Here is a 17,181-nt window from a genome sequence, read left to right as displayed (position 1 = left end):
GGATAAAAGTAGTTATTTAATACTGTAACTAGAGTTTCACAAAATTAATATTACAGCATGCCTAAACAAGTCCTAACGCAAACCCTAGTCAGATCAACCGTGGACTTCTGCTTTCAGAATTATTCTTTACTCTTCTATGTATAAAATTGGACCTAAGTACTTTCCTTATTTTTTTAAAGTTTTATTTATTTAAGTAATCTCTACAACCATGGTGGGGCTCGAACTCATGACCCCAGGATCAAGAGTCACATGCTGCTCTGACTGAACCAGCCAGGTGCCCCCAAGTACTTTCCTTAAAATAGACTTTTAACAGACAATTAAGAATAAGAAAAGTATTGAAATAAGTCAAGATGAGCTTATTTAGAACATAATAGAAATCAGTTAAAGGTTAAAATATATATTACAAAGGAATGCATTGTATCTTAAAGTAGTTAAATAGAGGTATGGCACTATATCCAGGGCTTTGGAGTATGAGAGACTCAGATTTCCCATCCCAACTCTGAACCAACTTGCTTTACCTCTTGAGGCTATATTTTAAAACTGAGATAATGATACCTACCTCCTAGGATTATAAGATTATCGAGTGAGATAAGCATTTAATAAATGACAATTAATGAAAATGACACTGTTGTTTTTTTTTTTAATTTTTTTTTCAACGTTTATTTTATTTTTGGGACAGAGAGAGATAGAGCATGAACGGGGGAGGGGCAGAGAGAGAGGGAAACACAGAATCGGAAACAGGCTCCAGGCTCCAAGCCATCAGCCCAGAGCCTGACGCGGGGCTCCAACTCCCGGACCACGAGATCGTGACCTGGCTGAAGTCGGACGCTTAACCGACTGCGCCACCCAGGCGCCCCGAAAATGACACTGTTTGATCTAGAAGTTGAGAGGCCTGTATTTCAGTATTTTGTCCTCAGCTCTGGCTTAAACTATCATTATAGATTTCTAATATAGAAAGGCAACATGCCAAGAATAATATACCAAGAATAATATATATTACTTTATAAATATAAAGTACTAATATAAAGCACAATAATGCAAGAAACCTGCCTTCCCTTGTTTTCATTCTTGGTGTCCTCAGTACTCTCTAATGTATTCTCTACAGAGCAGCCAGAGTGATCTTCTCAGAAAGGAAACCAGGTTACATCTTAACACTCTCCAGTGGCTTCTCATTACCATTGTAATAAAGTCCAAATTCCTCACCATGACAAAGCAGTCCCACATGTTCTGACCTCTCATTCCAACTTTACCTCATACAGTTTGTCTCTTAAGTACTGTATTTCAATCATTTTTGTTTTTTATTATTCTAGACAAAGGGTTTTTACCATTGCTGTTCTTGCACCAAATATTCGAGTGGTTCTTATTTGCTGTTTATTTATTTATTTATTTTTAATTTACATGTATTTATTTTTGAGAAACAGAGTGAGACAAAGCATGAGTGGGGGAGGGGCAGAGAGAGAAGGAGGCACAGAATCTGAAGCAGGCTCCAGGCTCTGAGCAAGCGGTCAGCACAGAGCCTGATGTGGGGCTCGAACCCACGAACTGTGAGATCATGACCTGAGCCTAAGTTCTCATGACCTGAGCCGAAGGCGGATGCTCAACTGACTGAGCCACCCAGGCCCTCCTCATTTGCTGTTTAGTTATAGATCAAATGTTAACTTGTCAAAGAGGCCTTCCTAGAACACCTAATGTTGCCTTTTTTATACCCCATTTCTGGACCTCCGTTCCATCATCTTACTTATTTTGCACTTGTTTATGGTCTGTTTCCTCCCAGGAGGGTAAGATCTGTGAGGACAGGAATCTTGTCTGTCTTGTCTGCCACTGCATATATTTGTATGTTTGTAGCTTAGAAAATTATAGTTGAATGAATGAATGAATGAATGAATGAATGAAATAAAAATGAAAGTAGCAGCTAAAGAAAACAAATTGACAATAAAAAAATCATTAAAGAATGAATACATTATTATGTTTTCTGTCAATATAATTCTCTTTATGTAATAACAGTAAAATCTTTTATTTTACTCTAGGTGATTTTCCTTCTTAAAGCTAAACATCCAAAGAACCATTGTTTAAAATAGCAATAGAATAACATATATCACAAATAGTCCTTTATTGGAATATATGAGAGAATCCCATAGGTAAAACTGAGCTCCTAAAATGTTGTTATCCTGGGGCACGTGGGTGGCTCACTCAGTTAAGCCTCTGACTTTGGCTCAGGTCATGATCTTGCACTCTAAGTTTGAGCCCCACATCAGGCTCTGTGCTGACAGCTCAGAGCCTGGAGCCTGCTTCAGATTCTGTGTCTCCTCTCTCTGCCCCTCCACCTCTCATGCTCTGTCTCTCTCTCTCTCTCTCAAAAAAAAATAAACATTAGAAAAAAAATTTTTTTTTTAATTTTTTTTTCAACGTTTTTTATTTATTTTTGGGACAGAGAGAGACAGAGCATGAACGGGGGAGGGGCAGAGAAAGAGGGAGACACAGAATCGGAAACAGGCTCCAGGCTCTGAGCCTCAGCCCAGAGCCTGACGCGGGGCTCAAACTCACGGACCGCGAGATCATGACCTGGCTGAAGTCGGATGCTTAACCGACTGCGCCACCCAGGCGCCCCTAGAAAAACTTTTTAAAAATGTTGTTAGCCTCTGATAACTAGATAATTTTACCAGTTATTCTGATTTGTTCCTCTACTGAATGGTACCTATAGATCTGTGATCAACTAAATATTTTTTTTAATTTCTTAAACTATTATTTTGTGGACAGCATTAGATTAGATACTGCAGGAAAAACAAAATAAATATTAATGATGTTTTTTTAGCATATCAGAGAGATAAAACTTTACAGTGTTAACAGTTAAGCATTAACTAGGCATATGTTTTTACTGGCAATCCAAATCTTCGTCAGATCTTTATAAGAACTTGCCACCTTAGTGAATATTAACAAAATATTCCTATAGGCACTTGTTTATTTCCTTATTATTACTTAACATGCAAAAGATGTAACTTTAATGCCAATAATGGTCATATCTTGGCTTCATATTCTGTCTCCTATTACCTATATTTTTTTTCCATTTTTAACTATTAAAAGAACAAACTTTTTACAAAGTTAAAGTCATATGATACCTAGGCAGGGCCAACTAAAAATTCTCAACTGGAGGGCATCTTGATGGCTCTATCAGGTGAGCATCCAACTCTTGATTTTAGCTCAGGTCACAATCCCAGGGTCATGGGATCGAGCCTGCCTTGGGCTTTGTGCGAGCAAGGAGCCTGCTTAAGACTGTGTCTCTCTCTCTCTCTGCCCCTCTCCCCTGCTTGTAATCTGTCTCTCTAAAATAAAAATATATATATATAAATAAATAAATAAATAAATAAATAAATAAATAAATAAATAAAATTTAAGGAAATATTAAAAAAAAATTCTGAACTGGCCAATATGTAACCCTTGATTCTAACATTTAATTATTATATTTAACATTTAATTATTGTGAAGAAATAAAAATATAGAGGATAAACAAAATTGCAAATGCTATGATTAATGTTTAAAGACTTGAGGTTAAAAAAATGAATTACTTTCACCTTGTTAGTTAAAAATCTATAACATCTGAAATTATTCCAAGAAATTCCCTATATCCATCAAAGTAAGAAGGTAACACAAACATCACTTTTATTTTTCTCTGTGTACACTACAATGATCTTACTTTTAGATTTAGTATTAACTCAATAAATTTTTACTAAAGTAATCCCAATTTCTATAGATTTTCCTTAATATACATCTGCAATTAGTAAGAATATTCAGACTTCTGTAAATTATCTTACTTGTTATTACTCTCTTATTAATTTTAAAGGGTCATGAGCATATCATCATAGTTTATAAATATTTTTATAAGAAAATGTAAGAAAGAATAGTCTCATGAATGAAAAAGGTTTATTTCTTAGTATAATTCAAGTATCATATGAGACCCATCTGCTTTCATTATTACTAAGCACCAGAAAGAGGTTGATTTAAGCAATGTGACAAAGTAGCTCAAAATCTCCTGTTTCATTTATTAAAACTTCAAATTATACCAGTCACAAATTTATAAATATTTTACTCATATTAACTGAATAATCAACCATAGTAATTATTAGTGTCTTTTGTATGTCTCCCTCCAAGGATCAATAAACTATAAAAGGTTGTTAAACATATGGCTATCACAGAATGACTGTGTCAGCACTTTAAGAAACAAAACCATAAAATAGAAGAGAATAGTTCAGGTTTCAGAAGTTACCTAATAAACAATTTAAAAGCATTGTATAACCCCTCCCCACCCCCTCCCCACCCATGATTCAAGTCATGAGACTATTTTATAATCCCATATCTATATTAATCATGAGTTAGTGAAAAATGAAAATAAAAAGTAGAATTGTATATGCAGGTGGGTTTGTTTAAGCAAACCCATTTTTCAGTTGAAGACATTGTAAATATATGGTGTAAGTGTATATTGTACTTATACAATGTACTTATAATGCACTTTAATTTTATATATATTTTTTTCAATGTTTATTTATTTTTGGGACAGAGAGAGACAGAGCATGAACAGGGGAGGGGCAGAGAGAGAGGGAGACACAGAATCGGAAACAGGCTCCAGGCTCTGAGCCATCAGCCCAGAGCCCGACGCGGGGCTCGAACTCACGGACCGCGAGATCGTGACCTGGCTGAAGTCGGACGCTTAACCGACTGCGCCACCCAGGCGCCCCTGCACTTTAATTTTAAAGTTAATTAGTCTAAAAACAAATGTGAAATGATTTTATGTTAACTGCACAATAAAATACTAAATGTCATATAACAAATTTAATTTTTGAGAAATTATTATCAACTTAATTTAGATATATTAAAATCTGATTATCTGACTCAAGAATTATTAACAATTTTGACTTTAACTTAGGAGACATTTGTATAACAGAAACTGTTCTATACAGTAGATACATAATCTAAAGTAAGTACAGACTTTTATGTAATACTGTGGTGGATTTTGAGAAAATACAATAACTGGGAGGTTTTATTCTTTTTAAATATCATTATATTACACATATAAAGTAAAATTATTATTAAAGTATAAAATGTAAGAGTCTCTTCAGTCATATGATTCATAAGTTTTTCATTTGCTTAAACATAATTTTCATAATATTTTAAATGTAAAAATAGTCCCCTTTAAAAAAAAAATTACCCTGATTGTTCTACTCACATTCCATGTTACCATAAAACAATATTCTTTTTAATCTTTATATCTGTCTTCTATAAATGGCTTATATTATTAATCTTATTTATACTTGTATTCTTCCTGCACCCTGAGGTAAACCTGTGTCTCTTAAATTATATTTATATCTTTGAAACTTAAGTGCAAGTTGCTGTCGAAAGAAATGTATTCTCCCAATTATGCCCAGAACAAACACCTAAGAGACCCAGTAGCATCGTAAAATGCAAAAAAACATAGGCATCTTTGCAACATGGTCTCTTAAAAATGCCCTATTTTGCAATCTGATAAGTTGTAAAAGTTTACAATAGCAGGTCATTCTACCACATCCATTGTTTGGTTTTTAAACCTCTATAATACTAAAATAGAATAAATTTATTTCATACATTTATTGTTGTGCTACAGATTTCTGTAAATACTGTCATTTATGCCTTGAGAGTCCATAAAGTAATCTTTTTATGTGAGTAAAAAAACTGATTTTGAAATTTTCACCCTATGTATTTTGGGCTATTTAGGATAATCAAAATTTAATGCGTTTGCTATGAAAAGGTGTTTCAACTTTGAAATGAAATTTAAAGGACTTCTTAACTAAGATATCAGTAATATTTTGATACAGAAAATTCCATTACTATAAGATGAACAAATTAATATTTTATTATACATTATTTATATTCCAAGAATTCATTTACTTCAAGAATGTCTACGTCTAGGGGCACCTGGCTAGTCAGTTAAGCATCTGACTTCGGCTCAGGTCAAGATCTCACAGCTTGTGAGTTCAAGCCCCTCATCGAGTTCTGTGCCTGGAGCCTGCTTCAGATTCTGTGTCTCCCTCTCTCTCTGGCCCTCCCCTGCTCACACGCTGTCTCTCTCTCAAAAATAAATAGACATTAAAAAAAAAAAAGAATTTCTACATCTAGAAAACTAGAGGGGGTAGGAGGATGAAGGCCAAAAAAAATTAAGAGAAACCATACTAATGTTTATCGTCATTGACAATCTAAAATATAGTGAGGAGATATATTTTTTAGTCATTTGTAGGCAATCTCAGTTATTTCCCTAAAGTCTAACCAATGTTAATGTAAAATACGTTTTACCATTCCTTTCATATTGTGATAGGTGTATTAAGTCTTCTCTGCTAGGTCAAATGGTTTGTTGTGAAATGTCCTTGCAAAATCAGAAAGTTCCATTGTGAAATCCTAGTATTTGACATAGCAACAAAACATAATATTATATCATGAAAAGGCTTAGGTGAAAAGTTGGTAAATATTTCTCTTTCAAACAGTTTATCAGTTCTAGAAGAAAGAATACTACACAAGTTTAAACATCTTTAAATTTGGCCTAAAATAGCACACCCGCTTTAAACTTTAGTTTCTGGAAAAAAGTATCAGATAATAAGAAATCTATTTAATTTTGATATGGGGAAGGTGTATTTGCAGGCACATCCAATCATAATGTATGCAATTAAAATGATTAAGAAATTAATAATTTTGGAGTAGATGTGGGAAATATGTCTTAGATATTTTGAAATTTGCAAATATAGGTAGAATATTATTAATTTGTATTAAAATCTGCTTTTGTGTATAATTGAAAATAGAAGACATCAATTATGTTTGTCCACAGAATGAAATATAAAAAGTAGAGGAAAAAATTGACTATCGAATATGTTTAGTGACTAGTACAAATGTTAACATCATTATTTATATGGCATTTGTGGAATTAATCATTCAGCAAATTAATCAATGTTTAAATAATTTTTATTTGCTAAGGCACACTGAATATTTCTGTTAAAGACATATGATAACTATTGTAGATGGAAATAAGAACAATATTGAGACCAGTGGGAGAGGAAAGTTGAACTCATACACGCTTGATCAGGAGAAAGATAAAATTATTAAAAACTTCATTGAAGTGTCTGGCAGATTGTACTCCTGGGAACTGAATAGGTCCATAAAGAAATAGGTGAATAAGTTTGTTCCTCTGACCTCTAGAAGCTTACACTAAAGCGGAAAAGATCAACTTTAGACAAGTAATTGTCACACAGTGCAATAAATGCTAAGTTATATGGGAGCCCCCCAAAAGAGAAATATTAAAATGCCTGAAGTAGTTATGAGGAGAATAAAAACCAGGCTTTATTTCTGTGTTAAGGAAAAGAAGTTCTATATTACAGGCAGAGGAGATGGCGTATACAAAGGTACAGTGTTGTAACTCAAAATGACCTGTGGGGCAGAGAGGAGGAAGGTGCAAAGAGAGAGTTAGTTTTCACCATATGTATGCACCTACCTTGGCTTTGTTGCTTTTCTCCTTCTTCTCCTTCTCCTCCTCTTCTCTTTACTTCTCCCCCTCCTCCCTGTCCTCCTCCTTGTCCTTTTTCTTCATCATCATCATCCTCCCCCTCCTCCTCCTCCAAACAATGCCTCAATCTGGTTACATTATCTTCTCAACACAGGTGTATCACACAATGTAACCAGAGCATGGGAAATGAACTGGGAATCATGACATAGGAGACCAAAACTTGTGTGGGACTAGATCATGACTGTCTTTATAAACCATTTTAAATATTAGTTGATTGTTGAGGGGACCCAGAAGCTCTATTTCTTTGAAAGTTATCTTGTATCTGAACCACAGGATTTATATTAGTCTTATACGGTTCATTAAATAAATTAGTGAGTAAATTCACCAAATTCATTGCATTTAGAAACTTCATCTTTCCTGAGAAGTATCCCTAATACTTCAAGATAAGAATGGATACCTGTCTTTAAGTAATAAAGGTCCTACAAATTTCTAAGATTTCTTGAAAAGCTCTGTTTTATCTTAAAAATTGATGTCATTTTACTCTCTATTCCATATTATAGCCATGCTTTTAACTGGAAAAAGTACTGCCTATCACTAGCTAAAACTGGTATTCAAGAATGTCAGGCATATTTGCCTCATGACAGGAAATGCGCTTTAACTCATTGTTGATGTATCATTGAAGTGTTACATACCCCCAGATTGCCACCAATGTGAAGTTGGCACAACAAAGAGAGCATTAGTGTCACACATGCCCTTTCTCTCTTTTTGAAAAGAAATGGTGACCATTTTCAACAGTTTTTAGTGAATTTTAGTCTCAATTTTTAGTTTTGTAATTACTGTTATGAACATCATTAAGATTCTTAATGATTAGAATTCTGGGTTAGTCCTATATAGTAGAAAATTTTACACCACCACTTTGAAATCTATGAGACATTTGTTTTTTCTGTGGGTGATTATAATTCATTATTCTGTTGAGTGACCAAAAAGTTTTCCCTTCCCTGGAAAAATTCTTAGAGCAACATTTCGTGTGTTTATAAATTGAAAATCCAACTCTGGGAAAAAATTGTTCTACCAATGATAATTTGATTTGAAAAATCTATACTGCATTGTGGGAATGTTGCATGTTAATTGTGTATATTTTATGTCATCAGACCCTCAGAAACTTTTAGTTATAATCAACAAGATTAGTTGTAGCGCTTTTTTGGTGTCAATAATCTCACAGAGTAGCTTCCTTAACATTTTCCTTCCAAATGCCTGCTTGAACCAGTAACCCAGAAATTTAGAGGCAGTATAAAAATGAGCAGTGATGTGAGCATATCATATAAAAAGGCTCTCATGACCCAGCCTCTGGCTCTGTATCATGATACTCAGCACCTGTTCAACCTGCAACCTACACTCCACCCTGGAAACTACTAGCAATTTCTCAGATACACTGTGCTTTCTCTACTCTGCCTGGAATATATCCTCTCCAGTCCTCTCTGTCCCCCACCTACCCCTATTCCTTGTGGCATAGCACTCAATGTGCTGTCTTAGCCATGATAATGGAAACAGAGATAGCTAGAATATGGACAAAAATGCTACTATAGAATAAGAAGCAATAAGTGCTTCTTATTATGTTAAAATTATAGGTTGGGCTATGAGAATTAAGATAAATTGATAATAGAGAAGAGGTGGTAGTGTTTAACTAGGATTCAGATCCACTAGGTGGGAGTAATGACCTTCCTGATTGGAGCGCACCAATATAAGAAGGTAAGGAAACAAGATGTTCATCAGGAATAGCAAATAGTTGGACTAAATCCACATAAACTACAAAAATGGGAGATAAGATTGAAAAAGAAGAGTTTTAATTCAAAAGTAAAGAGTTGGACTTTATTTTGTTAAAAATTAAAAACAAAATTGAAAGATTTTTAATCAAGAAAGAGACATGACCTGCTTTACAAAAGTAAACCCATCATTAATGTGTCAAATGTGTAAGGTAGTAGGTTAGAACCGCCTGATGATTCTACTGTTATTTCTCCTCTAAATAAGAATTGTATTTGAGGCATGGCAATAAAATAATGACACTAATACTATTAAAGAAAATATCGTGACTTCTTCTTCCAGCAGAGTGTCATCTCCTACAACAGGGAGATAGGACAGTTATTTCCATATTATTGTCATTACTGAAAATATTTTTTGAATGCTTTTGGCATTGCCTTCAGAATCCATTTTACATTCCCTTAAGTGTTGTTTATAGTGGCAAATAATATTTTGATTTTGTTACAGGTGCTATCTTAAGACTAGCTAATGCACTTTGAAAGAACTGCTTTTGCAATTCAAGCATGTTGCTTCTGCTTTCATGCTGTAAATCCTCCCTTGCTTCCTAGAGCTACACAAAAACTTGTATTAATACTAACTAACCATATTTTTTATTTATTTAGCCATGTGCATTTTATATATCTGCTCTTATTAATAAGTATTTCATTCTCTTATTGTAACCTGGGGAAGGATTGAATAAATTCTGAATAATGGAATAATCTGAGTTAAACTAGTATCGATAATATAAACACACACACACACACACACACACACACACACACACACACACATATAGTCATAAGACTATTTGAAATTCAAAGGGTGAAAACACTAAAAAGCAAAATAAGTCATTCTTTCTATGTAGTTCAAAGTCTATTCCTAAATCTCTTAGGGGAATTCTGTTTGTGGAAATAATAACACTTTGTTAACTTTTTAAATGTTAACTGGAGATTTTTCAGACACATCCAGTGATTAAAGAGACTTTTGGACATGGTTTTATTTTTAAGGAAAAAGAACGGCTGAAACAAGAAAAACGTGATGAGAAAAGATTAAATAAAGAGCGTAAACTGGAGCAACGAAGATTAGAATTAGAAATGGCAAAGGAACTAAAGAAGCCTAATGAAGACATGTGCTTAGCAGACCAAAAGGTAATTTATTATGTAACCATTTCATTAATAAATTTAATTTTTCTGTATCTCACCTGATTCCTTTGCCAGAGTTGCCATTATGAAAGCCTTTTGTTTTTAACCAGAGCCGTACATTTCCATGTCTAGGTCAATCTGTGTTTCCTGGATGGCCACCAATAAACCTCTCTAGAGCTCCTATGCTAATAATGGTAGAGAGAGGGAGAGAGAGAATCCCTGAGGTGGGCTTGAACTCACAAACCATGAGATCATGACCTGATCCCAAACCAAGAATTGGACACTTAACCCACCGAGTCACCCAGGCTCCCCTAAACCTTTTTAAATTTAAGTAGAAATACTGAAGAAATCCGTAAAGATGAATTATAGAAGTAGATAGGATTTCTATGTGTCATTTGATTCTTTCCAGGCATTTAGGTACAGAAATCTCTAACTCCTCACCACGCCCCTATAGATATTTACATAAACTAAGGTTTATAATCTATAATCTCCTTGAATGCTTTAGTAATTATAGCTAACTTTTGAGTATGTTTGCTACATGCCAGGCAGTGTGCCAAGTGCCTTATAAATTCTCTCATTTAATCCTCACCATAGTCCTGTGGAACTGGTATTTATTATGGCCATTTACAGATGGGAAAACTGAGACACAAAGAGGTTAAGGAACTTGCCCAAGATCAAACTTGCTAATAAATGGTAACTTGGATTCAGTCTCTAGTTTGTTCAATTCCAGAGTTCATACTGTTTATTACACTGAAAGCCAGGAAGTATATCCAGCCAAAATACCTCATATGTGTTTTCTCCTCTATCATGCTTCACAGACATGTAATGTGGCTAAAATATATTCATATATATATAATAAAGTAAACATATATAAGTAAACATGTGGAAAGAGCAAAATAATCTTGGTATCGGGCATGATTTCACATGTTTTTGAATAGAGATCCATTTTGTTTGACTATAGCTAAGAAGATGGTATTTCTAGAGAATTATATCGATACTGCATATCATCTCTACAATATTATCTTAATACTATTATACTTGATCAATAGCACCTATATTTACTTATATGCCATAGTCATCTGATATACAAATAATGATTGTCTCTTGATTTGTGCAGGCTCTCTTCTCAAGTGCTTAAAGTGGGGCGCCTGGGTGCCTCAGTCAGTTAAGTGACCGACTTTGGCTCAGGTCATGATCTCATGGTTCATGAGTTTGGCCCCTGTGCTGACAGCTCAGAGCCTGGAGCCTGCTTTGGATTCTGTGCCTCCCTCTCTCTCTGCCTATCCTCCACTAGCACTGTGTCTCTCTCTCAAAGATAAATAAATATTAAAAAAAAACACTAAAAACAAAAACAAAATAAAGTGCTTAAAGCAAACTTTTAACACTCTAGTGAGGATTTAATTGTATTAATATTCTATTTATTTACTTAGCATAAATGTTTGTAAATAAAAGTGAAAGTATACATACTAGGTTTACTCAGTTGGATGTTGAAAATTTCCTAAGCCCAGAATGGGAATATACAGTAGTTAACAGATTTAATAAGCTTCATAGTGAGTAAATATTTTTTAACATCAAATGAGCTTTATCTTTCTGCATCTTTCTTTTTATTTAAATCCATATGCACTGTATCAAATATATGTTCATTTTAAGCCTTACTTTTGTTAGCTTTGTCATATACATTTTTAGAATCATATGGAAATGTGTGTGTATGATAAGATTCAAGAAAAAAGTCTCTGAATTAAATGTTTCTTTTTTTTTACGTTTATTTTTATTTGTTCTGAGAGAGAAAGAGAGCAAGTGGGGGGAGGGGCAGAGAGAGAGAGAGAATCCCAGGTAGGCTCAATGCTTTCAGCACAGATGCGGGGCTCAAACCCATGAATCATGAGATCGTGACCTAAGCCATGATCAAGAGTAAGTTGCTTAACCGACTGAGCCACCCAGGCACCCCAAAATTGTTCCTTATGTTATCTAATTTTTGCTCTAGCTATATAAACTATGTTTTATAAATATGTAAGTTAATTAAAGTTAGTGTTCTCTTTTGCAGAAATCTAAGTTCATGTTGAGTTCAACCAAAATTTATTGTTGGTTACTTGCAATCAAGAACCTATCTATACATAGGGGCGCCTGGGTGGCGCAGTCGGTTAAGCGCCCGACTTCAGCCAGGTCATGATCTCGCGGCCCGTGAGTTCGAGCCCCGCGTCGGGCTCTGGGCTGATGGCTCAGAGCCTGGAGCCTGTTTCCGATTCTGTGTCTCCCTCTCTCTCTGCCCCTCCCCTGTTCATGCTCTGTCTCTCTCTGTCCCAAAAATAAATAAATGTTGAAAAAAAAATTAAAAAAAAAAAAAAAAGAACCTATCTATACTTAATACCATGGGGTTGTAGAAATGCCCCCAGGGGATTTAAAATCCAGAGGGAAAATCACTGGTATAATACAGGAAAAAGAAAGATAGCAACCTGTTTTACCTCAGAAGATATGAAACCATGGCTTTTAAATTATTTATTATTTATTTTATTTTATTTTATTTTATTTTATTTTATTTTATTTTATTTTATTTTCAGCCTTTGCCAGATTTGCCTCGTATTCCAGGACTTGTTCTCTCTGGAAGTACATTTTCAGACTGTCTCATGGTGGTGCAGTTCTTACGAAACTTTGGTAAAGTTTTGGGCTTTGATGTGAATATTGATGTTCCAAACCTGAGTGTTCTTCAAGAGGGATTGCTAAATATAGGGGACAGCATGGGTGAAGTACAAGACTTGCTTGTGAGGCTCCTCTCAGCTGCTGTATGTGATCCAGGTCTAATTACAGGATACAAGGTAAAAAAAAACAAAATATAAATTTTTTTAAAATTTGTACTATCCGTGAATTGTTAGCTGGTGTTAGCATGTTAGCAGAAGGTTGTATAGACTGATCCAGTTTTTTTCCACATGTCTCACTGAGTTAAATGTAGATTTGCTTCAGGTTAAATTGGTACAAACCTAGAAAAATCTGATTCACAGAACCTAAGGAATATAGATCATTCCCAAATTCCTCTTTTTCTCTAGCTGACAGCAAAAACCAAGTTGACTTAAGGAAATACCCATGTGATATTAAACAAAACAGGATTCATAATTCATAAAGCAATTAGAACTTATGCGTGCTTTCCAAAACTATACTGTGTTCTCTCTGAATCACTGTGAATAACTCAGGCTAATCAAAGCATCTACAGACCAGCACATGAAAACTCTGTAGTGCTCAGTGGATACCCAATACATTAAAATTTATCTTAATTTCAACTAAGATACACATTTGGTATGTTGTACAGTGAGAAGCTCCCAGATGTGCCTGTTAATTACTCCTCCATTTCCCTATCCATTCAGTATAGCAGGCAATAGAACCCATGACACCACAGTTCTAGTGCTCTGGAACCTACTCCCCACAGCGCTACTGATCGAATGTGAATAAAGTCCTTGTCAGTAATATCTATATCATGTGATATCGATATTTTAAAATCTTACTGTTTTTATGTTACGAATGGCTACGATCAATACTGATAAAAATGCCAAACTTTTATAGGCCAAAACAGCTCTTGGAGAACATTTGCTGAATGTTGGTGTGAACCGAGACAATGTTTCAGAGATCTTGCAGATTTTTATGGAAGCCCATTGTGGACAAACTGAGCTTACGGAAAGCCTGAAAACCAAAGCTTTTCAGGCTCATACTCCAGCACAGAAAGCCTCAGTCTTGGCTTTCCTGATCAATGAACTGGCATGCAGTAAGAGTGTGGTGAGGTAAGCATATACCCAGACTTTTCCGTTGGTGATTCTTTTCTGTTTTGAGTTTGTCTAATCACAAAGTAATACAAATTTTCTTACAGAAAGTTTGACATTACAGAGTAACACAAAGAAAACAATTACAGTTAATCTTACCATTCAGAGATAATTACTGCTAATAATATCTTAATGTATTTCTTTGAAGTCTATTAAAAAATTGGGATCATACTGAATATAGTCTTTGTTTATATAATAAACTATATTTATTTTAAACTATATTTAAAAGACTATAAATATAGTCTTTTGTTTATATAATAATTTTGTTAATTATATATGGAAATGTAAAAATGTTTTGTCTTGCTTTTTTATTTTTGCTGTGGTGCCAGAATCCAGCACCAATGAAAGAATCCAGAATTTTTCTTTTTTTGACATCTTTCAATCATAGATGACTACCTGATTTTCCTTAGTAAGACATTCCTAGAATTACCTGGCTACTTTTTATTTTATTATGTGCTAATTCAATATTAATAATTTTAGTTTATCAATTTATTTGTGCTTTTTTTTAAAGTACTTAACCTCATTCAACAGTCAAAGTAAGTTCTCCACTCTAGTATTTCAAGATTTGGTGAATGAATCCATGTTCATCTTGTTCTTGCTATTTGTTATTTACAGATTTAAATATGTTAGTTTTAGTCTTTTACCTTTGTATGAAAAGGATCAATCAAAATATTTTGGAGCCATGCATTTCTACCATTATTGGACATCTTAAGTTTTCTCTATGTCTCTAAGCTATGATAATGTATTAATATAATTTTCAATTATTTTTGCTATTCATAGGCAATCATTATTTTTACTAACTGAAAAACTATCAATTTGCTTATTACCAAATCAAATTATCAAAGTTTCACATAATTGATTAATTTATGTCTTCTAATGAATTTTTGCATTGACAGTGAAATTGACAAGAACATTGATTATATGTCAAACCTGAGGAGAGATAAATGGGTAGTAGAAGGTAAACTTCGCAAGTAAGTCCTGTTTTATTAAAATTAGTTTACTGGTTTTCATTTGTACAAATTCCCCTGTAAAACATAGAAATTGCAAAGATAGAATTTTAACTTCATCTAAGAATTAGAAAAGTTACAGCTTAATTAAGATGAGATGTGAAATTAATGAAACTCAGGGTCAGAATTTACAATGGACAAGAGATATAATGAGATTCATTAAGCTCATATTCTTCAAACTTAGAAGACAGTCCATTTATCTTTATTTCAAAGAAGTCAAACAATCACATTTTCTAAGATTGTTGTTGCCATCCGGTTGCTTTTGTCATAAATAGAATCTGTTTGGAACTACTTCTTTTTAAAAATTGCTTTCTAATTAAAGTTTGCTTTTACAGAGCATCTAACATATCCAAATGTATTCAGCATTAAAACCTAATTAGCCTCCTGCCAGGAAATTATGCAACTTCTATGTTAAAAGGGTAGTTTCTTTGCAGTAATTTGAATTGAAATTTATTCAGTCTGATAGTATGAGATCAGGAATTATCACTTGGCCATTGCTAGAGTTAATCTTTTCAGCCTTCTAAGTTTTATTTTTTTAAATGTGTTCTAATTCCAAAGGGATATCCTGAATAATTCTTGAAAGTTAATATATCCTATAATTTCAGGAAACATATTTGTTAAATTTCCTTAATTCCAATTTTCACTGTCATTGATTTATTCCTTACTGGCAAAAATACCTTATGGTATTTTTATTTAAAACTCATGTTTTTTAAAAAATACAGAGAGAAGGCTTTTCTTCCATATCATCATTTTTTTTCATATTTAAAGGCTCAGAATCATTCATGCTAAGAAAACAGGCAAAAGAGACACGTCAGGTGGCATTGATCTTGGAGAAGAACAGCATCCATTGGGCACCCCCACACCAGGACGCAAACGAAGAAGGAAGGGAGGAGACAGTGATTTTGATGATGATGATGACGATGATAGTGATGAACAAGCTGATGAAGATGATGAGGATGAAGAAGATAAAGAAGACAAAAAAGGAAAGAAGACTGATATCTGTGAAGATGAGGTAATCAAATTAGGTTGATTTTAAACTCAACTAATATTGCACAACATATTGGGACAATAACACAGAATTTGGAGTCCAATGGATTTGTGTTCAGACTCCATTTTGACAATTACCGGCCTCAGTTTCTTCCTCTGAAAACTGTATGTTACAATATTCACCTCACACAGCTTTTTGTGATAATCAGGTCGCTATTGAATACAGTGCCTACACATAGAAGGCACTTATACTGAATAAAAGAAGTGAGGTTTTTCTTTTTATGTAATGATTTGAGCATTCTCCGGAGAACTAGGTGGATTCTTAATTTCAGGTATTCTCTTTTATCTATTAGCATCATATCTTACATTTGTAAAATTCTTCATGCCTTAAAAGTGTTGTCAGGTTTAGTGAGATTGATATATTTCTTAAATACCAGTTTATTATGTGCCTAGCTCTGGCCACTTTTGACCAAAGATGATTAAGACACTGAAAATCCCCTCTCATTTTATGTTCTCATTGAGGAAGATTTGCAGTAACCAAATGTAATGTGTTAAGTGTTCACTGACTTGATTGCAGTATTTACAATGTACTATACAGTACAAAGGAAGGGCATTTAACCTTTGGAGGACTAAATTCTCACAAAGGCTTTGTGGACTCATTAGCTGAGGCTACAAAGTGGGCTCCATGTTGCCTGGGGAAGAATCTGTAGAAATGTGCCAGGCAGAGAGAACAGCATGAGGCACAGAAGCTTGAAACCACAACATGCTTTTTTGCTTTAAGGGAATTACAAGTGCTTCAATGGTACTAGACAGGCTCCTATCCAATAGCTGTGAACTAGGCTTTTATACTTTTTTTGGTGATAGGAACCATTGAAGGGTTATAAGTGAAGCAGTTGCATAGTCAGACTTGAGTTTTAAGTGACTAT

General features: G+C 34.1%; 1 protein-coding gene across 38 annotated transcripts in view; it reads left to right on the top strand.

Annotated features, from left to right (window-relative positions):
* Positions 1–17,181, top strand: part of BAZ2B (bromodomain adjacent to zinc finger domain 2B) — a 326,925-nt gene that overhangs the window by 253,978 nt on the left and 55,766 nt on the right. For all 38 annotated transcript variants that reach the window (XM_043576806.1, XM_043576805.1, XM_043576798.1 and 35 more), the window contains 5 exons: positions 10,321–10,461; positions 13,014–13,268; positions 14,008–14,222; positions 15,158–15,232; positions 16,037–16,280. In XM_043576806.1, the coding sequence (XP_043432741.1) occupies positions 10,321–10,461; positions 13,014–13,268; positions 14,008–14,222; positions 15,158–15,232; positions 16,037–16,280 (930 nt within the window). The remainder of the gene's footprint in view (positions 1–10,320; positions 10,462–13,013; positions 13,269–14,007; positions 14,223–15,157; positions 15,233–16,036; positions 16,281–17,181) is intronic.

This window comes from Prionailurus bengalensis, chromosome C1, assembly GCF_016509475.1.
Source record: "Prionailurus bengalensis isolate Pbe53 chromosome C1, Fcat_Pben_1.1_paternal_pri, whole genome shotgun sequence".
Taxonomy (NCBI): Eukaryota; Metazoa; Chordata; class Mammalia; order Carnivora; family Felidae; genus Prionailurus; species Prionailurus bengalensis.
The sequence above is the reverse complement of the archived record's forward strand: the minus strand, read 5'-3'. Positions and strand labels throughout refer to the sequence as shown.